The 25,344-nt window shown below is 45.6% G+C and overlaps 1 protein-coding gene across 6 annotated transcripts; it reads right to left on the bottom strand.

Annotated features, from left to right (window-relative positions):
- Positions 1-1,134: 1,134 nt before the first annotated feature.
- On the bottom strand, positions 1,135-25,344 carry Zfyve27 (zinc finger FYVE-type containing 27). 6 transcript variants are annotated; one of them, XM_058581189.1, is made up of 13 exons: positions 25,179-25,344; positions 23,680-23,871; positions 18,848-18,918; positions 16,834-17,020; positions 13,704-13,799; positions 11,878-11,990; positions 11,031-11,170; positions 9,767-9,838; positions 8,399-8,419; positions 8,092-8,236; positions 4,156-4,202; positions 3,582-3,663; positions 1,135-2,626 (listed from the first exon to the last, which is right to left on the bottom strand). In XM_058581189.1, the coding sequence occupies exons 2-13, from the start codon at positions 23,868-23,870 to the stop codon at positions 2,562-2,564; spliced, it is 1,230 nt and encodes a 409-aa protein (XP_058437172.1). In that variant the 5' UTR covers position 23,871; positions 25,179-25,344; the 3' UTR covers positions 1,135-2,561. The 6 variants fall into 6 exon arrangements, with proteins under 6 accessions (XP_058437172.1, XP_046306210.1, XP_058437173.1 ...); XM_046450254.2 differs by lacking the exon at positions 8,399-8,419; XM_058581190.1 differs by lacking the exon at positions 18,848-18,918 and having other exon boundaries at positions 23,705-23,871.

Below are 25,344 nucleotides of genomic sequence, written 5' to 3'. Positions count from 1 at the left end.
AAGAGAACACCCCTGGCCTGCTGTGGCACGCACCTCGAGGAGCTCAGGAGGTGGCCCCGGCTTTCCCTTTCCCACCTCTGGAACCCACGCCTGGGAGCACAACCTCCGAGTTCCTCCTGCAGCAGGCAGCATGCCACCAACAGCAGGTTCTGTTTTCATTTTCCAAAAATAAAATGATATTGACACTACTTTTTCAAACTACACTCATATTCTCCCTGATATTTTCTCTGAAAAATAATCTAAAAATTATTCTCTGGCTTGAAACTTAAAATCGCTGTTGCAGAGCATGCGGACAGTGCTCACTCTCTCCCCAGAGGTTGTCGATGGCAACGCCAAGTGAGCACCTATGCAGTGGTTACTGGATGTCAGGGGCAGGGCTCCTCGCCTCCTATGGACTCTCATTTAACCCACACAGCAGTCCAACAAGGTCGCTGTCACCATGGTGACCATGTTACAGTTGAGGAAAGCAACACAGACTGGGGGCAACTCATTCTCACACTGCTCCAGTCCATGGTAAAGGACATGGTTAAGAGGGCCAAGTGTGGAGCAGGCCATGGTAGGTACCCACCTGCTGCTGCTGAACTCTGCTCCTGCTCTGGGAGAACAGTGCCTTTGTCAAAGGCTTGTAATGAGCACCAAGTAAGACAATGTTTGTGAAGCGCTTGCCCAGGGCCTAGCACCTAGTGAGTACCCAGCCCGCCCCAGCTCTCGAGCTGGCCTGCAGTCCCACCTGACACGAATCCTCTTTCCTGCTACTCCCAGCCTCCCAGCCTGCTGACCCTTTTTGGCTTTCTCAGAGGGATTAGCTAAAATCTTTCCATTCTAAAGCATCATTGTTTAACATTCACCAAGTTCTGGTCCCAAGCCTAACCCTGGGCCTGCGCCCTCGGTCTAGTCACAAGATGGAGCCCAAGTCAATCCCACTGACACGTGCTGAGCCCTCCCCATTAGAGCACAGCTTTCCTCCTCTCAGCCTCAGCTCACACTCAGACCAGGCAACGAGGGTGCAGCTCCCACATCTCTGTCACCGCAAAGCTGGTCCACAGGGCAGGTTTGCAAATTCAGGTAGTGCAGGGAGATCAGGTCCTCCAGCCCCAGGGAGAGCACCAACACAAGGACAGGCTGAAGACACAAGAAGCTTGAGGCCTTTTATTGGTGATTCTCCACACACACAGAGATCCTTTCCACTCTTTTCCAGTGTAAATAAGCACAGAGAACATAACCCTCATCTCCTAACGGGACAGAGGGGACACCAAGGCCTGCCTGGTCCCCAAGAACCTGGTGCCTCCTGGCTGCCAGTGCTTGGCACTGGAGAGGGTACTGGCCTAGGACAGGTTGCCTGTCCCCTCACTTGCTTAAAAAACAGAAGCATCTCCACCTCTGGGGTTCTGGGTCCCAGGCAGCCCATGACCCCAGGAAAGAAGACAAGGCAGGAGAAGCCCCTCATGCTCTTCATCTCATTCCTTATACTGAATGTTCCCAGGAACCATGAAATAAATAAATAAATACTTCAAAAAGGAGGGCAGCTCTAGGGCAAAGGGAGAGGGCCTGAGCCAGCTCACAGGTAAGGGAGAGACAAAGGTGCCCCCGAGTCCAGGAGGGAACGTGAAATTGTTGGAAAGAGGATGAGGACCCCAGTGGTCTTATGCCGTAACTGAAGGAAACAGCCTTGGAATCTAGGATCCAGCCTGGCAAGATCCTACACTTCCTAGGACCCCAAAGGTCAAGGGTTTCAGGACCTCTGCCCCACTCCTCTGGCCTCACAATCCATGGAACAAGGGGAAGAGGAAGGAAGGAAGGTTGGAGGAGGGTTACCCTAGACTCAGGGCAGGAGGAGCAAGGGTGGTTGTGAGTGTCCTGTAACTGCCCAGCGGAGCAGAAGGCACCAGAGCGTGTGGACTGAGATTTCACAAGTCAAGGTCCCTACAAGGTGGGTTTCCCAGGCTGTGTTCCACTTGATGCTGAAAGACTCAGTCAGCAGTAACACCCATACACATTCCCTTGCGGGGAACCTAGGAACTTTAACTCTTTCTAGAATCTTCCTGGTCTCATTAGCCCTGGCTGCCTTCTGGTGGGGAAATGATCAGATCCTAATAACTGAAAGAGGGACATTCAAACAGTAGAGCTGGGGTGTGGCACTTCCATGCTCTTCTACAGGCTGAGGCTAGGAACTGGCCCAATACCCCATAAGGAAAGCCTCTTTTCCCCACCTCAGGTCTCCTTGAATCCCCAGGCCTGACCAGACTGGCCCTGACCACCAGAGCCCAGTTGACACCAAGCCTAGCTCACTGCTACCCTCTGGTGGACACTGCCTAGTCCTGAATCCACTCAGTCCAGGGCAGAGCAGAGCAAACAGCCAGGCCCCAGGGGCTCCTCTCCCCTTGGGGTTTTAGTGCAGCATCACCAGCCCCAACTGGAGACAGCGGGGAAGGAAGGGGAAGCCTACTTAGCATTCAGGCCACATTTGCCTGGCACACACCACAGGGGGCCAGGGGTGGGGAGAGTAGGGGTCTACTGCTGGCCCAGGACTACTGCCAGTCGGGTCAGAGCCTGGCTTCTTCTCACTTGCTCAACGTCTGGTTACACGAGGCACACACAAACACAGTCTCTCTCTGGGCTTCAGGAGCTAAAAAGAAAGAAGAACTTGGTGAGACACTCCTTTGAGCCCTTTGGCTCATGGCCCCAGGTACTAGGACCAAACCTCCCCAAACCCTCACAGACCACCCACCGCCCAGCACCTGCCCTTCCTCACCCAGCTCACTAGAATGCCCTCTGATATGCCTCATTCCAGGAGAACAGGGACCCTGGGTGACAATGCCAAAAGTACGCCTCTTTCAGGTGTCCTACCCATTAGCAATTCTTTTGGCAACAGAACACCTTTTAAAATGTTTTTAAAATAAAATACCAGAGAACTTCCCAAAATATTTTAATAGCAGTTATCTCTGGGTGGTAAGATTACAGGATTATTTTTCTTTTCCTTCTTCTGGATAGTAATTTCCAAATTTTCTAGTTAATAAGCATGTGTTACTTACGAGATCACAGATAAAAAAAAAAAAAAAAAACTTGGTTTGACACTGTAACACCTCACAAAGGTGGGAAGGAAGACATGACCACATTCTTAAGAACACACGCACACACTCATCCTACACCCATGCTGGTGACAGGCATCTGTATATTTGTTTTATTTAAAAGCATGTATAGCTTTTATAAAAGAAAAAACTAATTTTTAAAAGTTCTGTTAAAAACATTATTGAGGTAATAAGAATAAAGTCCAGCATGGGCTTCCTCTGGGAAGGCAGTGGGGAGCCTGGGGATGTGGCGAACACTCTGCCTGCTCACCCCAGGCAGCAGTCACAGGTGCTCATTCTGTTAGAGCTTCATAATCTCCAGGTCTGTTTTACCTATTCTTTGCATGTAACAAATGGTTTCCAATTTTTGTTCGTTAAGCAGGATGGAGGAGATAAGACTACAGACCTTGGACTAGGATCCCTCACTCCTTTCCCACAATTCAACCTCCCCCTGAGGGGCAGGAAGCAGCCCACCCCCAACCACTACCCTAACCCATAGCCTGTTCTGCTCACCTGTGGCCCCCATGAAGGACTTGGGTACCTTGAAGGAGCAGCACCGAGAGCAGAAGCTATTCCCACAGTTACTGCAGCTCCGCTGCAGACAAAAAACAAAGTCAATGTCATATGGAGCTCCAGCCCCAGTACCTGGAGCCCCCAACAACTCCCTCCTTTCCACTGGACAATCCCACCCAAAGAACTGGGACTGAGGGGCTGGGGTTGTGGCTCAGCGGTGGAGTGCCCACCTAGCACATGCGAGGCCCTGGGTTTGATCCTCAGCAACACAGAAAAGTAAAATAAAGGTATTGTGTTCAACTACAACTAAAAAAATAAAAACATTAAAAAAAAAGAACTGGGACCGAGAAGGTGCCCAGACGGAACAACAAGTGACAGTATATAAACACCTCATAGTCAGGGTAGTGAAGGCCTGGGCAGAGGGGTAGGCCAGACATGCACGCTTTAGCAAACAATGGGCACCAGGACCCACAAGACTTGCAGTCAGACTTCTTCAATGACTTCCCTCAACTCCCCTACAACCCACAGTCACAAGTATACTGCCCCAGGCAAACACACCCACAAACAGACTTACCCTCTTCTTCAGCACTGAGAAGGTGGCAGAGCAGCCTGTACAGTTCCCTGAGAAACAGAGGCAGCAATTCAGCCTTGACCCAGCCCAGACCTCTCAACTCACCTGCTCCTGGCTCTTCTAAATGGGACGCTGAGAACAAAGGCCCAGCCCAGCTCCTTGACTGGGCACAGTGAGCAAGGCCTCGAAGCCGAGATTCAGAGCCAGAAGGAAAGACCTGACAGTCCCTGTCTTCATCTCCAGGCTTAACATGGCTCTAGTCCCTGGAGTGCTGTGGGGCCACTTGCAGGGTCAGCAGAAATCAAGCATACCAAAAGAATCTATGCCCTGAATCTAGCTAAGCCGGCAGGGCCCTGACCACAGGCATCCTCAAATGAAACTGCCTGACTAGACCCTTCTGAGCGTCTCCTTATCAATACTCTGCCCATGGGGTAGAGGCAGAAATGCCTCCCAAAATACAGATCCCTACTTTCTGTCACCAGAAGATTCTAAGAGAACAGCTTGGAACCAGGCACCTTCCAAGAAAACATGAAGGTCAGAATGCTCCCACATTGTGAGCTGCATGCTAGTTAGGAGAAGACAAAGCCCAGAGGCGATCCTGCCTAACACGGAGAGATAAGAAGACAAAGCTTCCAACTAGCCAAGGAGGCAAAGGCAGCTTAGAAAATGGCTGGAAGGAGGCGGGTGGTGATGTAAGGAGAGATAAAGGATGGAGGGGGGGGGGTGTTCCTGGCCAGAGCTGCTATCAGCTTCAGGGAGCACCTGTGCCTCCCAGGACACATGGCTGGCTGGCCAGGTACAAGGCCAGCCCTCACCTCCACAACGGCCCCAAAGTTGTACTGACAGCTCCATGTGGTTCCTTACTCTGCCCAGACAGGATCACCTACAGCTCTTATTAAAGGAGATTTCCCAGAATCAAGGAACAGAGGACTAGCTAGAGCCAGGAAGGACTAAGGCCCAGGTGCTTGAAGTAAATGCCCCCTGGGTTCAAGGAAAGGAAGACTAAGTAGAGCCAGGAAGACTGAGGCCAAGGTGCTTGAGGCTCACACGCCTGCTCTTGGTTTGCTCCCAGCCCTAGGCAGGGAAAGGAGAGAAAAGAGCAGAGCCATGCCTGCTGGTGGTGTAGGAAACTGACTTCTCCAAGACTCTGGCTCCTATGCTAAGAATCAGAGGAAGAGAGCCAGTCTGCCTCTGCTCCCCTTGGCAAGGGCAAGACCTTTGGAAGGGGAAAAGGAGAGCCTCAAAGACTGACACTGTGGCCCATGTCCAAGAATTCCTCTGAACTGGATGGAGAGTCAGGGCCAGTAGCAGCCATAGAGTCCAGGGAAACAGCCCTCTAACAACATACAGGCCTCGGCCAGGGAGGGATCTGGAAACTGACAACAGCTCAGCCAGGCAACAGGAGGCGGGCAACCTTGTTCCTCCCAATGCTTGCCCACTCTTTCTGCCCCTGTTCTCAGCAAAGGCCTGGACTCACCCACACTGACTCACCAGGTGACGATGGCATAGAGACAGTGAGAGCAGGTGAGCCTAAGGCTACACAGCCTGACAGGGCAACGGTCATTCAGTTTCCAGGACAGAGGGACCTCCCCACAAGCACCCTCCCACTTGGAGGCCACAGCAGACATTCCTAGGCAACTGGTCCTCATTCCTCCCATGCACTGGCCTCATGTACCAACAGCCAGATGAAATAGCACCTGCCATGGTCCCCACAAAGTCCACGTATTGAATCCTAATCCCCAAACGATAGTATTACAAAGTAAGGCCTTTCACAGAGGCCCCAGGGAACTGCCTTGTACATCCTATCATGGGAGACAACAGCAAGCAGGTGCCTTTTCTAAACCAGGAAACAGGCCATCACTAGAACCTGATCGTGCTGGTACCTTGATCTGACCGCAGCCTTCAGAATAGTGGGAAATCCACTTCTTTTGTTTATAAACCACCCAGTGTAGTGCACTGTGTTACAGCAGCCCAGACAAACAAAGACAGTCCCAAAGCAGCTCACCTCACCTGGACCAAGGGACCCAGACCCAGGAGCAGACATCTCAGAAAGCAGAGCTGCTACACCTGTCCTCACAGCAAAGAGATCAAGGACATTTCAGGGGAGGGAAATGTCTCAAAGGAAGAGGAGCAAGGAGGGGTCTGGGAAAAGAAGTATGTCTGCTTGTGCCATCCTTGAGGGAACCTACAAAAAAGCCTTTGCCCATCCTGGAGGGAATATTCAAACCAAAAACAGGACATACAACAAGAGACTTCAGATACCAAGACATAGAAAAATCATAGAGGAAGGATGATAAGAAAAACTGCAGGAGCAGAATGATTTGACCTGGACTAGGGATCCAGCTCTACCATTTATTAACTAAAGTCTTTGGAAAATCACTTTTTTTTTTAATATTTATTCTGAAGTTTTAGGTGGACACAATATCTTTATTTTGCATTTATGTGGTGCTGAGGATCGAACCCAGTGTCTCGTGCATGCCAGGCGAGAGCTCTACCACCGAGCCACAACCCCAGCCCCTGGAAAAATCACTCTTTTTATCTCAGGTTATTCATCCGCAAAATGGGAACATCTAAGTGCTTTACTTGAAACGCATAGATATAAAAAGATTATTTACTGGACCAGGAGTAATAACCCTTAAGTAGTATTACTTATGACCTCTGGAATCTGGCTGCTTCTGGGTCCATAAGAAGTGCCTGCCCATCACATCTTCCATGAGCACAGGGATCACATATGTACAAGTGCACCAAGCTCACAGAGTGCTCTACAGAAGTCTCAGCACAAGTAAAAGAAGGGATCTTGAATGCCGGGAGACATTCACACAGCAGAAGGATAAAGCAGGTCCAGAACCTCTGATCCTGAGAGAACAACAGCTATGCTTGGCTGTAGAGGCAGAAGGCAGGTCCCTGGAGGCCCTGAGTCAAATTTCTCAAGAAAACCCCAGGGACTTTTCCTAGGGCACAGAACTAGAACTCACTGAACACCAGAACAGTACAGGCACAATGACAGCTCTCAGGTCACTAGCTACTCCAGACTTCCACCACTCTGTCTGGCTCTGCTCCCAGAGTTCTAAACCCAAATCAGGCTTCCAACTTGTACTCAACAGTCCAGTCCACTCCTCTCCAAGCTGCCTTCCCTGACCCACCCAGTAAAATAAAGGCTGGCCAAACTACAAATTTGACCTAATCGGACCAAGACAGACTCCCAGGAACCTACAGAACAGGTCAGGGCCTCCCATATTAATGGTACCCACTTACTAAGCACTTCCCATGAACCAGCCAGAGACTGTGCAAGCCCTTATATGTACTCTCACATGTAAGAACCAGAACAACCCTACCAGGTGAGAACTCTTATCCCCTATTATAGAAGGGAAAACTGAGACCCAGGATAGGAAATAATTTGCTAAAGAACACTCAGCTGAACTATGATTTGTAGCAGGCATTCAGGCTCCATTCTGTGCTTGGCCAGAATGCTGGACTGCATCCTGAGGATCTGCTGCCTCAGGATTACAGCTCTCTGCAGACTAGCAAGGCAGTTCCCAAACTGAGATCTCTTCCAGCAAGCTAATGTTCAATAAGGAGGGAAGGACAAGAAGAAACTCACTATCACTCTTTCGATAGCCCCAATGGACATCTGCTAATATTTTTTAAATTTTTTAATTGATTTTTTTTTAAATAAATGACAGTGGAATGCATTACAATTCTTATTACACATATGGAGCACAATTTTTCATATCTCTGGACATCTGCTAATTTCCTAGGGTTCCAGAGACACACCTTTACTCCTTGCTCTTTTCACAAATCAGAACCCACAAAATTTCAAGATTCTGTCTCTGGGGCCAAAGTATGCCCCCCCCCCCCCCCGGCCACCCAACACACACACAGTCCCATAAGTTCCTCCAGCCTCCCCACTCCCATTCCCATTCTCTTCCTACACCATACCAAAGTTGTTGGTGGGGTAGCGCTTGCGGAGCCGCTCCGTGAGCCGTGACACCTTGCTGCGCAGCACCTCATTCTTACTCAGGAACCCGTTGTCCTGTAAGACCAGCTCATCCTCTGCAGGGCATGGGGTGCCCTCATCATCCTCCTGTGGGAACAGCTTGTTTCAGTCCTGTTCACCTCTTGTCAAGGAACGAAGACCGGCATGCAGAGGCAACCAGGCACAGCAGACCCCACGAAGTGTGGCAGAGCTGGCTCAGTCATCCTCCCCCACCCAGCCCCTGCCCACACCACCAACACTCCTACTTACCAGCACCACCAAGTGGGTCTCCTGCCTCCCAAGATGCAGGGGAGAAGGAGAGAAAACAGAAAGACAGAGAGAGAGAGTAGCAGAAAGAAAGTGCTGGGAAGGGGTCCTCCAGAAAAAAGGAAAACTCAAATTCTGAGCACCACCCACTGCATGAGATTAATGGATGCCCAACCCTGAAAGAAGCCCAGCACAGAAGAAGCTTGGATAAAGCCAGGTTAGTCATTATTGGAATAGAACAGAACAGGGTAGGAAGGAAAATATCCCTTAAGATGTCTTCAGGAAACTCTGGCTTCACTCAAGTTTTACATATCTTATAGATAATAAACTTGAACTGCATCAAGATGCAAAATGTGTTTCTTACTGTGGGTCAATTAACAAAAATGCTTTCAAGTCCCCACTATAATATCTCCATCCTCCCCAGAGTCATGGCCTACAGTCGTATATCAAGACTTAGAGAAATTCTGTAGCATCAAAAATGCAAATGCCCACAGGGACTGGGCTAATGTAACAGTGAATCGAGTCAGGTGTGAGTCACAGACCAGGTGAAAATTCACAGGACGCCCATTGCTTCCATCTCAATTTCTCACTTTACAAAGAAATATGAAAAGAAAGATTTTCTACTCTAAGAAAAACAATAGTGAAAATGTGACAATGATTAGTAACCACTACTAGGCTTCAGTGACCGGAGACAACAGGAAATGTTGGGGACTATGTGTAACTGCAGCATGTGACTTCTCCAAAGGAGACAGTGGTACCTTAGCTGTGCTGACTGCTGCAGTGGCAGAGCACATGCTAGCAATGTGCAGGGCCTGGGTTCAATCCCCAATACTATGGGAAAAAACCAATCCCCATTTTTAAACATGGCTCAAGAAACTACTTTAAAGTTTGCAAGCCAAATAAAACACTTCTTGAAACTACCACTTTAAAGCACTATTCTAAGATCAAGACTGCTGAACTTCTCCTAACCTAGCACTTGGCCATGCAAACACTTTTCCCAACTTCCCAAAAGGATATCTTATGAAACTTTCTCTGCAAAAGAGCAAAGACTCAGGGCACTGGCCTCCTCCAAATCTGCCTTCCCTACATCAGGGGCACCAAGTTCATAGTGTTCAATAATGGTAAGAAGTTATCGACTCCCCAGCAGGGTGTATCCTACAGACTTTCAGAACCATTTCTGCCCTGAGCACCCAGAACAGATGACAGGACAGACAACAGGGGTTGCTGGCACCTTTCAACTGAACAGTTCCATCTAGCTCTGAACAAATTTTGGCTTCTCATTTGGATGTAAGAGAATTTTTTAAATCCCACAGCACGAGGGCCATCCAAATTTGGCCTGGTCAGCAGAGGGTGCTGGGAAAGGGCACTCACCTCAATGGCATCTTTGAACTCCTCATCTGGCTCAGCCTCCTCAGCTTCCTCCACACTGCCGGGAGTGAGATCCTAGGAAAAGAAACTCCGTGACAGAGGAGAAGGATGACAGCCCTATTCTCCAAAGAAGACAGCCCCTCCCTAGCCAGCAACCAGGTTCTCAAAACACTTGTCTCTGTGCCAGAGGAAATGACACAACTCCAAGAAAGAAAGAAGTTGCAGAAAAGACAGGAACTTCCAACCCCACGGGGCCAGGGCAAAGGGAATAAGAGCAGGGCTGGCCCCACAGTGGCTGACAGCAGGACTCTAAAACCAGAGCTTAATCAGATTTGGTGCACCCCTTACTAGCCCCAGGGCCTTGGGAGCCATTCTGTGCCTCAGTCTTCTCTTGTGCCACTGAGAATAATCTCGTTCTCAGACAGAACCTAAACTCAATGGGATCAACATCTATGAGGCCCTGAGAACAGTATCTGACAGAGTCAGTACTCAGTAAAGCACAGGGCAGCTATTTCTTCTTCTTCTTCTTCTTCTTTTTTAATTTCAAGGTTTATTTATTTTTTAATTTTTAATTGATTTTTTAAAAATAAGTGACAGCAGAATGCATTACAATTCTTATTACACATATAAAGCACAATATTTCATATCTCTGGTTGTATATAAAGTAAGTTCACACCAATTCGTGTCTTCATACATGTACTTTGGATAATGATGTCCATCACATTCCAACATCCTTGCTAATCCCCTGCCCCCTCCCTTCCCCTTCACCCCTCTGCCCTATCTAGAGTTCGTCTATTCCTCCCATGCTACCCACCCCATCCCAATATGGGTCAGCCTCCTCATATCAGAGAAAACTTTCGGCATTTGTGTTTTTAGGATTGGCTAACTTCACTTAGCATTATCCTCGCCAATGCCATCCATTTACCTGCAAATGCCATGATTTTACTCTCTTTTATTGCTGGGAAATCTTCCATTGTGTATATATGCCATATTTTTTAATCTATTCATCTACTGAAGGGCATCTAGGTTGGCTCCACAGTTTAGCTATTGTGAATTGTGCTGCTATAAACATTGATGTGGCTGTGTCACAGGGCAGCTATTTCTATTACACTTATTAACTTATTAAGCACTTTGGAGATCAGGCCTGGGAAGAAGCAGGAATTACAAGAGAGGCCAGTCCAAGAGCTGTGCAACATGAACAAGCTGGTAGGAAGAAGACCCATCACCCACACACAGCAGGATTTTGCTGATGGTTGGGGACACTCACCTCTGTGGGTGTGGGGGCAGGTGTGCTGTCTAGCACAGCAGGCTTCCCACCAGCATCTGGTGGTGGCAGGTTCTCAAAGGCATGTTCTTCCTGCTTCGGGTTCATTCGCCGCTGCAGAAGTGTCCTGTACTCAGATACCACTACCCAAGGCAAGGTGAAGAGGGTGAGAAGCAGACATAAGACAGAATGAGTGGCACTCGGGGGTCCCACTTCTGCAACTGGCTGGCCTCTTTCTCCAGCACCCCACCCTTGCTACAGAAAAGAGTCACCTGAGCCAAGTTACCTAACCTAAGCCTCATGAACAAAACAGATACCATCACCTACCCAAGACTGCTAGAGATTCAATGCAGTAAGTGCTCCATAAATTATGACTTCTGTAATTAATCACCTGATGACAGGGAGGAAAACAAATATGGCAAATGCCCAAGCACTGGGCCCCTCCGGACTGCTTCCGCACTTCAAACGCCAGACAACAAACTCTAGGATCACCCAAGAGATGTGGTGGCAACTCTAGGTGACTGCAGCCCGGGAGACAGGTGGCATCTTTAGAAATATATCGCTCCCTTATCTCCCAGAAGCCACTATATCAGTAAGCAGTGATTCAATCTGCCTGGGGAAAGGAGAGGGGACCTTCTGGTGGTAGTGTCCCCTGGAGAGACATCAGCCTCACTAATACCTAAGATTCAGGAAATGGCCCTCCAAGAGAGAACCCTAGTGTGATGCTGCTCCCTTGTGGAAGGCAGAGCAAACACAAGATTAGCTATAAACACAAATGAGCCAGGAAGCCCACCTAACCTGGCCTTCAGACCTGGCCTGGGCCTCAGTTATCAGGCTCCTTAAGACTTACCTCGGAAGAATTCCACATTTCCCAGAAATAGTGTGCTGTTTAAAAGGGTGAGAACCCAGCAGAGTGGCAGCAGATACAGCATGCAAACTGTGCCTAGAAGAGCCCCGTAGAACCTGGATGACAGACAGGAACCATAAGATCAAAATTCACAAGATCAGAAGAAAACAGGTTTGGAGCACAATCATATATAGGTTCAAGTGAGAAATAACTCTGGGCATGGTTAATAAAGTGGCAAGATCTGCTAATCAAACAAGTGGAGATGGCCCAGCAGCACACACTTGTAATCCCAGCAACTCATGAGTCTGAGGCAGGAAAATCACAAGGTTGATACCAATCTCAGCAACTTAGCAAGATCCTGTCTCAAAAAATAAAAAGGGCTGGGAATGGAGCTCAGTGGTAAAGCACCCTGGGCTTAATACCTAGTACTGCCCCCCGCCCCAAAAAAGGGAAAAGATGGAAAATAATGAGGAGGAAAAACAGAAAGAAGTACCAACAAATAGGCTGGGATTGTGGCTCAGTGGTAGAGCGCTTGCCTAGCACATGTGAGGACTGGGTTCAATCCTCAGCACCACATAAAAATAAATAAAATAAAGGTATTGGGTCTAATACAAATAAAAATATATATTTTTTAAAAAAGTACCAACAAGTCACTGGTTGCTAATGACTGACATTGGTAAGGCTGTGGCAGCATCAGAGGCTGGCAGCACATGAACTGGTTCAACTGTTATCACTCTCAGGGTCTCAACTCTGAAGTCTAGAGACAAACTGGCAACTGAATCTAGTTCTGCTCCTTCTTATTGTGACAAATTCCTTGGTTCTCTGAGCATTACTTCCTTCATGTATAAAAGGGGGATCAAAACAGTACCTCTGGGGCTGAGGATATAGCTCAGTTGGTAGCGTGCTTGCCTCACATGCACAGGCCCTGGGTTCAATCCCAAGCACCACAAAAAAAAAAAAAAAAAAACTACCTCATAGGGTTACCAGAGAATGAGATAATACAGAGAAACTACTGAGCACAGTGCCTGGCACAAGGTGAAGACTAGATAAATATTAGTTAGAATATTATTCATATTCATATATAAACAGCCTCAAAAATATCTAGTCAAGTAGTAGTTTCATCCTTAAATTTATTCTAAGAAAAAAATTTCAAAAGATTAAAGCTAAATCCACAAAAACACTCATGTTAAGAGTTAGTAATGAAAAGCAAAAGCTGATGAAACATAATAGTATTGTCTGGCAGATTATAACAGGTTCATAATCTATATTAATCTGGGATTACAAATAATCCCAAAGGCTTTGCAGCAACAAAGAAAACCACTTATGATGTCATTAGTTTTTTAAAAAAAAAAAAAAGAGTGAGAAAGAAACCTCATAGGGGCTGGGGTTGTGGCTCAGCAGTAGAGCACTCGCCTAGCATGTGCGAGGCGCTGGGTTTGATCCTCAGCACCACATAAAAAAAATAAATTAAATACAGGTGTTAAAAAAAAAGAAACCTCATATACTATGAAGCTCTACATCTATAATGTATATGGCACATGACCAACTCTAAAAGATAAGCCAAACACAATATCAACTGCAATTTCAGGATGGTAGATTAAATGGTGACTTATTTGTCTATTATTCATCTACTTGTTTATCTATTAAAACATTTTTATCACACATTTAAAAAGAAAAAAAAGCATCTAAATAAAAAACAGATGGACACACACTAGGGAGTTCTTCCCTGACACAGGAGCGACACTCAAGGCACCTGGCTCTGCTTAAGGAAATTGGACACAGCTGCAAATCCATGCCAAGTAGTGAAGGTGGAAAGGAGGGCCACTCACTGTGAGGACACCACAGGGTTCTCCCAGTGCAGTACACGGTAGGCAGCTTCACAGGTACAGCACAGGCGGGTCAGGAAGGCCTCCAGCTGGATCAAGCTGCAGACACAGGGACTTCTGTGAGTGAGCAAGCCCTGCCCTATCCAGCCACCAGGCAGGAGAGAAGTCCTGGGGAGCTAGCCAGAGGTGGCCAAGATGGGTTCTAAAAGCATGGAGAAAATGGTCTGGCAAGACACTCAAAATGTTTCGTCTCCTTTCCGGAGCTCCCTGCCAAGGTAGAAAGTTGAAGGTTCCTGCTCTTGTTAGCTGCAGATATCAGGGAAGCCACTTAACTTTTCCAGGCTGCAGTTCCCTCATCTAAAAAATGCTGCTCTGCAACCGTGAGGATAAATGGCAGGACGAAGATCCATGCCTCTTCACCTGGAACATTAACTCACTTAGGGAGTTTTGTTTTAAACATGGATACATCCCAGAGTCGGGCATGGTGGTGCACGTCTTAATCCCAGTGAATTGGGAGGCTGGGATAGGAGGATTGCAAGTTCAAGGTCAGTCTCAGCAACTTAGCGAGACTCTGCCTCAAAATTTAAAAGACACAGATATACCTCAGAACCCATAAGCACATCCTGTATTCAGATCTGGATTTCTGAAGGGCCCCTTGTAGAAACAGCTGCTTCTAGGACTTGGGCATGGAAAGATATAAGATAAATTTGAAAATTCTATTGTACCATAAAATAAGGAAGTGTTAGAGAATGATGGGAATAGGGCTAGGGTTATAGCTCGGCTGGTAGAGTGCTTGCCTTGTATGCACAAGGCCCTGGGTTCAATCCCCAGCACCACAAAAAAAAAAAAAAAAAAAGGAAAGAAAATGATGGGACAAATGCCAGCTCAAAAATGACCTACTTGGGGCTGGGGATGTGGCTCAAGCAGTATCGCGCTTGCCTGGCACGCACGGGGTGCTGGGTTCGATCCTCAGCACCACATAAAATAAAATAAAGATGTTGTGTCTGCCGAAAACTGAAAAATAAATATTAAAAAATTCTCTCTCTTCTCTCTCTTTCTCTCTTAAAAAAAAATGACCTAAATTGCCAAATTTAGGACAATTTGATCAAAGTAAATAATAACAGCAAAAGATTAAAACCCACAGAATAAAATGAAAATCTGTGAATTCATACTAATAAGAAAGAAGAGCACTTTCTCAGAGGAGAATATCCACTAATAAATGTAGATATAAAGTAATTAGAAAACTACCTGTGACCATCACAGTAATAAAATGATTGAGGAAAGACCTATTGTGCATTTCAAAGCAATGCATGACTGTTTGATAAGGAACAAGATATTTGTAGTTTCAAAGTATCTCCCCACAAAGTACAAACAATGGAAGGTAAAATGATAATTTATAGTGACAAAACCGTAAGCAAGTGAGCAAAGTTAGTATTTCCTGACATTATGGGCCCTTATATGGAAGCAGTGACAATGAACTCAACATCACTTCTGACAACATCATCTGTCTTAGTCCCATCAAAAATGCATAACCTGAGTCTAATCATGAGGAACCAAACAATGCAAACTGAGGGAGCCTCCACCAAACAATAAGCTTACACTATTCAAATATGTCAAATATAACTAAAAACACATAAAAATTAAAGGTATGGGCCGGGGATGCAGCTCAGCAGTAGGGTGCTTGCCTGGTTTGCAATTCCCAGACCCACCCCACACACAAAAAAATTAATGTATTATATGATCTATATATAATGGCTCCTGGATCAGGGAAAATTGATATAAAGACCTTTATTAATAGAACTGGCAAAATATGATTATGATATATTATACAGTAGATAATAGTACTAATGTTAATATTATCAACTAAATTTCCTGGCCCATCCCTCTAATCCTGGCAACCCATGAGGCTGAAGCAAAAGGATCACAAGTTCAAGGCCAGCAACTTCGTGAGCCCTGTCTCAAACTCAAAAAATAAGAGCTGGGATGTAGCTCAGTGGTACAGCACCCTACATACATATACACATATACATACACACGTGTGTATATGTATGTGTGTACTCATAATTTCTTCATTCTAATTACAAGTATTAAATATATAAGAGAATGTTCTTGTTCTTAGGAAATACTTGAAGTTGGGGTAAACAAACATGATGTTTGCAATTTACTTTCAAGTAGTTCAGGAAAAAAATAGAGATAGTTGAAACCAAAATGTCAAAATGTTAATAACTCTTCTATCTGGGTAAAGAGTGTACCGGAGCTATCTGTATTATTCCTATACTTCTTTTGTTAATTTAAATTACTTCAAATTAAAAAAAAAGCTTTTTAAAGGAAAAAAAAAAACAAGATTCCTGGGCCCCACTCCAGATAACTCAATATTGCTGGGCAGGGCCCAGGGATCCATTTGTATATAACTTTTTCACTCCTACTGTATATAAGAACCTGCAAAACCCAGCTCAGGAAAGGACTCAGTAAAGGTCAGCTGCAACCAAAGTTGGCACAAGTAATATTTCAACAGTATTAAGATGCTTCCTCAAAGTACCAGTTCTGTCATGTTTAGGAAATTTCTACACAGTGCAGTGATGCTAACTGAAGATTTACTGAACAGTTCCTGGGACCCCCCACTAGAGAAATTTTCACAACCACCCTAGGTGTAAGCCCTATCAACCCTGGAAATCAGTGGGATGTCAGATGTTGCACCCAGATTGCCCTCATCCCATTTAACAAATGAGGAGCTTGAGGTGCTGGGAAGCTAAGTGACTTGTCTGAAGTTACACAGTAAGTGGAAGAGCCAGGATTTGAACCCAAGCAGCAGCTCCTGCTGGCACACGCACAGTCGAGGCCTTAGACCATATCTCTAGAGGAAAGTGCACAGCTGTGAAGTTAGCTGGATCTGGAGTCTTGTCCTACCTCAGACACTTCATAGCTACCTAAGTCTTTTTCTGCATCCACAAATGGAGGCTAACAATAAGAGCCACAGTCCTGAACTGCTAGAAAGATTAAATGAAGTAACACCTGTGGTTTGTCCAATACGACATCTGTCAACAGCAAGCATCAGCAAGCACCTTTAGGTGGCTACTGTTATTCTTGTAATGTGCTCGTTCCCCCACCTCCCTGGCCTGTCTTCCATACTCACAAGCTCTTGACCTCAGCCACAGCTTCAGGGCGAGAAAGACGAACTCTCTGCAGGTCTTCCTGCCTTATGCTATGATACTTCCTCCGCATCAGCTCGGACTCTGGAAGCCGTGCCCGGCAAACCTCCTGAAGGTAGCCCAGCAGGGCAGGTACTGAAATCATCAGGGCACCCACCGAGTACCATGCACCTAAGGAATCAAAAACACTGCAGGTAATGCAGGTAAGCAAGGCCCAGGAGGCTGCCCACCCAGCGCCCACGGACTCGATCCCTCACCTCCCCTGGGGCCAGAGGGGCCTTCCTTGAGCACCCTATAGGATACCTTATCTCACCCACACCCTCCAGCTCCCTTTACCCAGCTTTGCTTTTCCGTGTGGATCCTATTACCACACAAGAGGCTACAAAAGTACATTCACTGTCTCCTCCACTAACATAAACTCTAGAAGGAATGCTGTCCATCTGCCCATTAATGTAGCATCAGCCTCATTTTTAAGACATTAAAAAATGCTACTGGGTTATGGGCATAGCTCAGTGGTACAGCATTTGCCTAGTAAGCCTGAGTTCAGTTTCCAGCACCACAAAACAAAACAAAAACAAAAAGTGCTTCTAGCATACAATAGACATCTCATGCCTGCAGTCTGGCTGCTAGGAGCTCCGGATGACCAACATTCAGACTTTGGGCCACTAGTGCAGATTGGAAGCATTACTTTTGGCTTTTAGGATACTATAGATCACTATAGATTGTGAACTGAGAAATAAGGAGGCTGAAATAAAATTCAAAGAAGAAATTTCTTTTATGTTGACAGAACATCCCAATAACAAGCTAAGACAGCCAACAGACCCATAGTAAATACTTGTTAAGCCAGATGTGGTGGCACATGTCTGTAATCCCAGCTACTTGGGAGGCGGAGGTAGGAAGACAGAGAGTTGGAAACTAGTCTAAGCAATACAGCAAGATCCCATTTCAAAAAAAAAAGTTTAAATTTTAATAAACAAATACTTGTTAAACATGTCATAGAAGCTGATTCACTTTGGAAATATACTCAGAAAAATCGAACATCCTGGGAACTTTTGATCCAAGAAGAGTTCCACTAAGAAACAGGAGATCTTGTACAAACTAGGTTTATTTTCAACCCATCAAATTCATACATCCATAGGAAACAAAAGAGGCACTTGAGAAACATCAGTTCAATATAAGAAAGAGTACACAAATAAAGGGCCAGCTCCTCAGAACATTCTGTCCCAGACCCTTCACTCATTTTCCTGAAGGGGCTGACTTTAAACTGCAACCACCTGCCAAAACCAACCAGGGAAAGGGCTGGGTCACAGCAAACATCATAACAAAAGATCTGCAGGAAACATCACCACCCAAGACCCCTGCATTTACCCACTTGTCCACACATCTCTTAAAGGCTCCAACCACTCCTCACCACCACTGACTGCCCAGCAGGCATCCCCCCCCCAAACCAGCTCACTTGCTGAACTAGATAAAAATAACAGATATGGGGAAAAAAATCCCTTCATCTGTATAGTAAAGTTCATCTTTATAGTACCCTGACCCCATGCCACACCCCCAATGGCCTCTGAAATCATCTAGGAAAGCAAAATTTGAAAAAGGTCAATGCATCAGCAGTCAAGAAACAAACAATAACCTTAATGACAACAGCAATCATGTACTGGCTACAGATTCCATTTCAGGCACTGATTTAATAAGTATCACACAAAGACTATCTCATTCCTCACAAATATTGTATAAGGAAAACATTACTATATCTTCCCTTTGGAGGTAAGAAAAATTAGGCCTCAATAGTCAGATTAAGTAATTTTGCCCAAGGTCACTCCAATGGCTTAGCCTGCATTGTCCCTCTGAAGCCTCTGTTCTGACACCAAGCAGACACAAGGGAAAGCAAACCTGGGGCAAGAAGAGGGACTCCCTCACATCACATATAGCTCCAACTTGGTATTCTCCCCCCACATTTATTCATAAAAACCACTGGTCCCTGGAAGCAGTTCTTACCCTCATTCAAAGTGAGGAACAAGATGTTGAGGCCCAGGCAGGTCAGCAAGGAACACAAAGGCATCTGCCACCTACAACACAGAGAGTCCTTATCACCAGACAGCCGCTCTTCCAGCCAGAAGAAAAGCCTGGGCAGCACAGATAGGACATCCAAACCAGAAGAGGTGGCAGCGTGGGGCACAGAAGACCAAGGAGAAATGGAAAGTGGGCCTGTCTCTCCAACAGGTGGCTAGGAGAAGAGTTAAGAGGTCATATAGCTCTGGGGTGAGAAAACTAGAATATCTGTAGAACTTTCTCCCAGAAGAAAGAATGTATAAAATATCTGTTAAGAAATCCAGTTAGGACTGGGGCTGTAGCTCAGTGGTAGAGCACTTGCCTAGCATGTGTGAGGCACTGGGTTTGATCCTTAGGATCACATAAAAATAAACAAATAAAATAAAGGCATTCTGTCCATCTACAATTACAAATAATAACAGAAATACTGGACATGATGGTATATCCCTGTAATTCCAATGACTCAGGAGACTAAGGGAGAAGATAGCAAGTTGGCAGCCAGCCTCAGCAATTTAGTAAGATCCTCAACAACTTAGCAAGACCCTGTCTCAAACTAAAATAAAAAGGGGTGGGGCTGGGCACAGTGGCACATGACTATAATCCCAAAGGCCCGGGAGGCTGAGAAAGGAGGATCACAAATTCAAAGCCGGCCTCCGCAATGGCAAGGCACTAAGCAACTCAATTAGACCCTGTCTCTAAATAAAATACAAAATGGGGCTGAGGATGTGGCTCAGTGGTCAAGTGCCCCTGAGTTCAATCCCCAATACCAAAATTAAAAAGGAAACCCAGTTAAGCTAGGCATAGTGGCACATGCCTATAATCCCAGCAACTCAGTAGGCTGAGGCAGGAGGATTGCCAAGTTTGAGGTTGGTCTTAGCAACGTGGCAAGACCCTGCTAAGTCTCAATTTTTTTTTTTTTTTAAAAGAAGGAATGGGGGGGCTGGGGTTGTGGCTCAGTGGTAGAGCGCTTGCCTAGCATGCATGAGGCACTGGGTTCAATTCTCAGCACCGCATATAAATAAATGAAATAAAATAAAGGTTCATCAACATCTAAAAAAAATACTAAAAAAAAAAAAAAAAGAAGGGATGGCTGAGGATGTAGTTCAGTGGTAGAGCACTTGTACAGCATGTGCAAGTCCCTAGAAATGCCAAAAAAAAGAGTGAGGGGAGCGTTGGAAGGATGTAGCTTAGTGGTAGAGGGCCCCCAGATAAAATCCCCAGTACTAAGACAAAGAAAAGAAACCTAGTTAATACCATTCCACCTGTGTTTTGTTAGGGTATATTCTCCTGTGAATAAAGCTGATAAACATTCTTCTTTAATACTTTCCTTTATTCACTTTTTTTACATTTTCATAAGAACATACAACCATGGTATAGGAATTCACCCTAGAGCCAATCACAGTAGTGCACATCTGTAATCCCAGCAGCTTGAGGGGCTGAGGCAAGAGGATCACAAGTTCAAAACCAGCCTCAGCAAAACAAGGCACTAAGCAACTCAGTGAGACCCTGTTTCTAAATAAATACAAAATAAGGCTGAGGTTGTAGCTCAGTGGTCAAGTGCCCCTGAGTTCAATCCCTAAAACCCAGAAAAAAGAAAAAAAAAAAAAAAAAAGAATTCACCTAATACAGAAATCAAGAAAGAACAAATCCTGGAATTCTTTCACTCCATTTGTGACTTTCCTCTGCTATATTCATAAGTTTCAGAGTGAGAGTTTATCTTGAACATATATTAATTCAAAGGGAAAAAAAAACAATATAGACTTTATTTTAATATATTAAAAACTAGGATGCAGAATTCACCCCACAAACACACACTGTGTGAACTGGAACAGATGCAGCAGCAGTCACTGTCACCACCACCACCACCACCACCACCACCACCACCACGTGGCAACACAGAAGTCGCCAAAGAGGGTAGAAAGAAGATTAGGGTTATAGAACACAGCAGACAAGCTATCGCTGCACCTTAGTCTCTAATAATAAAGCCACTGACACCCAAATTCTAAAATCAGTGTCAGTCTCTCCAAGGTCAGCTGATAGAGTAGAGACAAATAGAAAAATAAAAAGGTAAGCTGCCAGGCCTGGGGTTGTGGCTCAGATGTAGATCGATCACATACCATGTATGAGGCACCGGGTTCAATCCCCAGTACCACATAAAAAATAAAATAAAGACATTGTATCCACCTATAATTAAATATTGAAAACAAAAGGTAAGCTGCCAATAAGAAGTGCATTCAGAATCTAAACGTATTTTCTTGTACTCTAATTGGAAAATTTGTTATTAAATGATGTTAATGAGGGTGGGGTTGTGGCTCAGCAGTAGAGCACTTGCCTAGCATGTTTGAGGCCCTGCGTTCAATCCTCAGCACCACATAAAAATAAATAAATGAAATAAAGGTATTGTGTCCATCTACAACTTAAAAAATTATTTTAAAAAATGATGTTAATGAGTTTATACAGGGGGTTTGCATTTTAATAAAAATTATGAGTAAGGTAATGAAATGAAGGCTCTTTGCCTTTCTTCTGAAATTCAACACAGTCCACCTGTACCACCCTAATCAGGCCTCAGAACCTCCGGTGGTCACCAAAGGTAAAAACAAAATAAGGAGCCAGGCATAGTGGCAAACACCTGTAATCCTAGCAACTCAGGAAGCTAAAGCAGGAGGATCACAAGTTTGAAGTTAGCCTTAGCAATTTAGCAAGGCCTTAGGCAACTTAGTGAAGCCCTGCCTCAAAATAAAAAATTAAAGAGAGCTAGGTATATAGCTTAGTAGTAGAGTGCCCCTGGTTTCAATCCCTAGTATCACAAAACAAATAAACAAAAGCTAAGTCTAAAGTCAATCCTATTTCAGGTATAAAAAGTCAATTTCATTTCAAAGCTTCTCCCCTTCCACCTAATGTCTTTACCAATATTTGGGTCCTGGGAGACCAACCCAGTAAAGTTGTTGATCCCAAAAGAGTTTTTAAAAAATTGACTGCAGCTCCAGGCTTCAGACCTAACAGCCAAAGCCCAAGACTAGATCCCTTTTCAAAATTAAATCCTCTTAAGAAAAGAACAATCAAAACACAAACTAATCTGATAGTCTCTTTCACAGACCGGTACTCCTTCTGCCAGGGTCAAGAAGACTACAATGTGGGGAGCAGGGGTGGGGGGGAGGTCACAGAAGGGGATTAGGTCTGATGCTCCTCCTCCATCCAGATCTAACCAATCCCATTACTTCCTTAGATTTCTAATTCCATGAAATGGAAAAACACTCACAGGTTAGTGTGCCAAGAAGCCTACAGACCACCAGAGGAAAAGACAGAAGAGCAGGATATATATCTTAACATTTCTGCTTTGCCTCAAAAGGGAAAAACATACACACATACACCCACATAAATAATGCAGAAAGCACAGCCCTACTCTCTGAAGGCTTCACCTCCTCCACTGAGGAAGCCCAAAGTTCATTTCAACTAGTTGGTGGTGCCAGGACCATATAAAATCCCCCCTCCCAGCAACCTCTTACACCAAGAACACAATAACCTTATAGTATAGAACATGGCTCTGGAACACTGACTAGCTCATTTCTAGAGATACTGCCATAATTAAAGGGGTGAATAAGAAAAATTTAGGGTCTTGGTCAGAGAGTTAATAGTAAATGCACCAGGAGGATCGCTGGGACCCAGTTCAAAGTCAGACTGGGCAACTGAACAAGATCCTGTCTCCAATAAATACATAAATGATAATAAATGGCCCACAACTTCCAGCCTGAGGCAAAGATGAAGGCTTAACAGCATGCTTAGAGGCAGCCTAACTCCACTCACCCTGCCTCCTTCCAGTCTTTAGAGGGTTGAAGGTCTTTATGAGAATCTGGCCAAAACAATTCTTCATGACATTCTAGGGAAACCTGAATATAAACTGAGTACAAGAAGAAATCAAGGAATTATTTGTTGTTGTGTTAGGTACAATTTATTTTGATACTGAAAGAATATGTCCTTTATTATTTAGATATACAAACTAAAGTAAGTAAGGAGTGGAATGTCATATACCTGTAATTTAAAACACTTTCACATGCTGGGTGCAGTGGTGCATGCCTGTAATCCCAGTGAACTGGAAGGCTGAAGCAAGAGGATGGAAAGATCAATGGCAGCCTCAGCAATTTACTGAGACCCTATCTCAAAAACAAAAAAGGGCTGAGGATATAACTCAGTGGTAGAGGATCCCTATGTTAAATCCCCAATGCCACACACACACACACACACACACACACACAAAAGGAACTTTCACTTAAGTAAAGTAAGCTGAAGGATGGAAAAAAGAAAATTATACAGGATGAAAACCAAATCAGAATAGGAAAAAAATTGAGACCCATAATCTCAAACAACTACCAAAAATGGTACCCGCTTATTCATAAGTATCTGTAATTAAGTTCTGCTCAAAATTATATACTAGTTAATTATGCAAATATTGGAAGAGAAGGAGAAAAAAAAATTAAGCCTGTTCTAAGCTATAGAAGGCCAATATTCAAGGTTGTCTTAACAATCCTGAGACAGGAGCTTACCCAGTACCAAAGAATCCTGATAAAAAGCTAGATGGTTCCCAGTGCCTACCTCCTAGGCTAAGGCCTACCACAAGGTAGGCCTGGATAGATCTCAAGACCAAATGGTCCACTCAGAACCAGTCGTCACCAGGGCAGAAAAGAGAGCCCAACCACTGCCTAAATAGCCACAGTCCTCCTACAGAGCAAGGAGGCAGAAGGCTAAGCAGATCAGAGGAACTCCATATATGAAGTCTGTACCTGAGCAAATATCGAACACCATCACCTGCATCCTTCAGGGGTTCCAGGTAGATCTCCAGCCTCTTGTAGGACAGAACCAAGTTGAAAAGATCAAACGTTGGGGACTTGGTAGGGGCAGGTGGAACGTCTGGGAGGGCCTCGGGCATCATGCTGGGGCTCACCTCTGGCCCACTCCCCTCTGATGTCTGCATCCTGTAACCATAATAATTATTCCCAACATTTGTAATGCACTCCCAGTTCCCAACACACTTCTTGCATTATTTCATGAGACACCGATAATAAAAGTGGGCAAGTTAATTGGGCTACAGGTGAAATACCCATTTCACAGAGAAGAAAACTGAAGTTTATCAAGGTGAAGTGAATTACTCAGATATAAAATCCTCTTCTCCAGACTCATCAAAATAAGCCACGCTGGGCACAGTGGCAGCGCATGCCTCTAATCTCAGTGACTCAGGAGGCTGAAGCAGGAGACTGCAAGTTTGAGGCCAGCCTAGGCAACTTAGCTAAACCCTCAGCAACTTAGTGAAACCGTGTCTCAAAATAAAAATTCAAAAGAATAGGAATGTAGTCAATGGTATAGCACCCCTGGGTTCAATACTCAGAATAAATAATCCCCATAATGATCACGCACACATGATTTCTGGGGAAAGGCAGTCTGTGCTTTCAGGAGAAGTGTCGTGGAATATTTTTCGCCCACTCTTTACCCGGTCAATTCCTACTCTGCTTCAGGGGGAAGCTTAAACAGCCACTCCTTTGCTCCAGGACGTTTTTTGCAGACAGCCCCAGCCAGGTCTGAGGCAATAAATAGGGTCATAACTAACAAAACACTTAACTTCAAAGTAAAACTCCCTACTTTCCTGCCAGTCTCCCCTCTTAACTTTGGCTGTCCTACACTCATCAGTGTTTCTGTATTCAAGCCTAATAACTGCTTGCGAACGAGTAAATGAACTACTTTCCTCCAGCGCGACTGTGTTCTCTCCTGCCCGCACCCATCCTCTAACCATTCATTCCTCTCCCTCTACCCATCAACCTCGTGGACCATCCCTAGGGGCAGTGGTCATCTTCAAGGCCCCATTCCCAGATCCCCTTTCTGAAAGAGTCACAAAGAACCTTCACGTTCTTTCCTAATTTAAAAGTCTTATGCAGAGCACTAAACAGCAAATGGGGAACAATCTCCAATCCGGCAGCGACATAAACCAGTCCCAAGCAACGCGCTGCGACCTAAGGAGAGGAGGTGACAAAGGGGCCACCAAGAGCCTGAAATCCCAGTGGGCCGAGTCATAAGATAGGAGCCTAGGAAGGCTGAGGCAGGTCAGCGCGGGCAGAGGCCTAGACTGCCACTCTCCAGTGCCAGAGGCCTGATGGGGGCTCCTTAGGCCTAGCAGACGAGGCCATGCCCAAGGTCGCTGGGCCAGCAGGTGGCAGACTCCGGGGGTCTAGGCGTCCAAGTCCGCAATCGGCGGACGCACCGAGGCTGGGCGTGAGGGCACCTCACCTACCCGGACACTGGCGTAGTAAGGGAAGGGGCAGAACCAGGCAGGGAGCACCAGGAAGGCCACTGGGCCCCGGAGCGTTTCCTCAGGCCCGGCCCGCCCCGACGTCGCGCCTCCTCCTAGGGCCGTTCTGAAGCCGCGGGTCCAAGAACCTCCGCCGCTGCTTCCGGGA

The sequence above is a fragment of the Marmota monax genome, unplaced genomic scaffold (assembly GCF_021218885.2).
Source record: "Marmota monax isolate L192 unplaced genomic scaffold, Marmota_monax_Labrador192_F-V1.1 WCK01_AAM20220418_F8-fsc00004, whole genome shotgun sequence".
In the NCBI taxonomy this organism is placed as follows: Eukaryota; Metazoa; Chordata; class Mammalia; order Rodentia; family Sciuridae; genus Marmota; species Marmota monax.
This window is presented reverse-complemented; position numbering and strand designations above follow the sequence as displayed.

What these genes read in the sequence shown, in the direction of transcription:
- Zfyve27 (XM_058581189.1), bottom strand. Translation starts at nt 23,870, where the DNA reads ATGCAGACATCAGAGGGGAGTGGGCCAGAGGTGAGCCCCAGCATGATG. An exon ending in AACCCTGTGGTGTCCTCACA is followed by an intron (nt 11,991 to 13,703) that starts GTGAGTGGCCCT and finishes TCTGTCATCCAG; the next exon opens with GTTCTACGGGGCTCTTCTAG. An exon ending in GTCCTTCATGGGGGCCACAG is followed by an intron (nt 2,627 to 3,581) that starts GTGAGCAGAACA and finishes CTTTCTTTTTAG; the next exon opens with CTCCTGAAGCCCAGAGAGAG.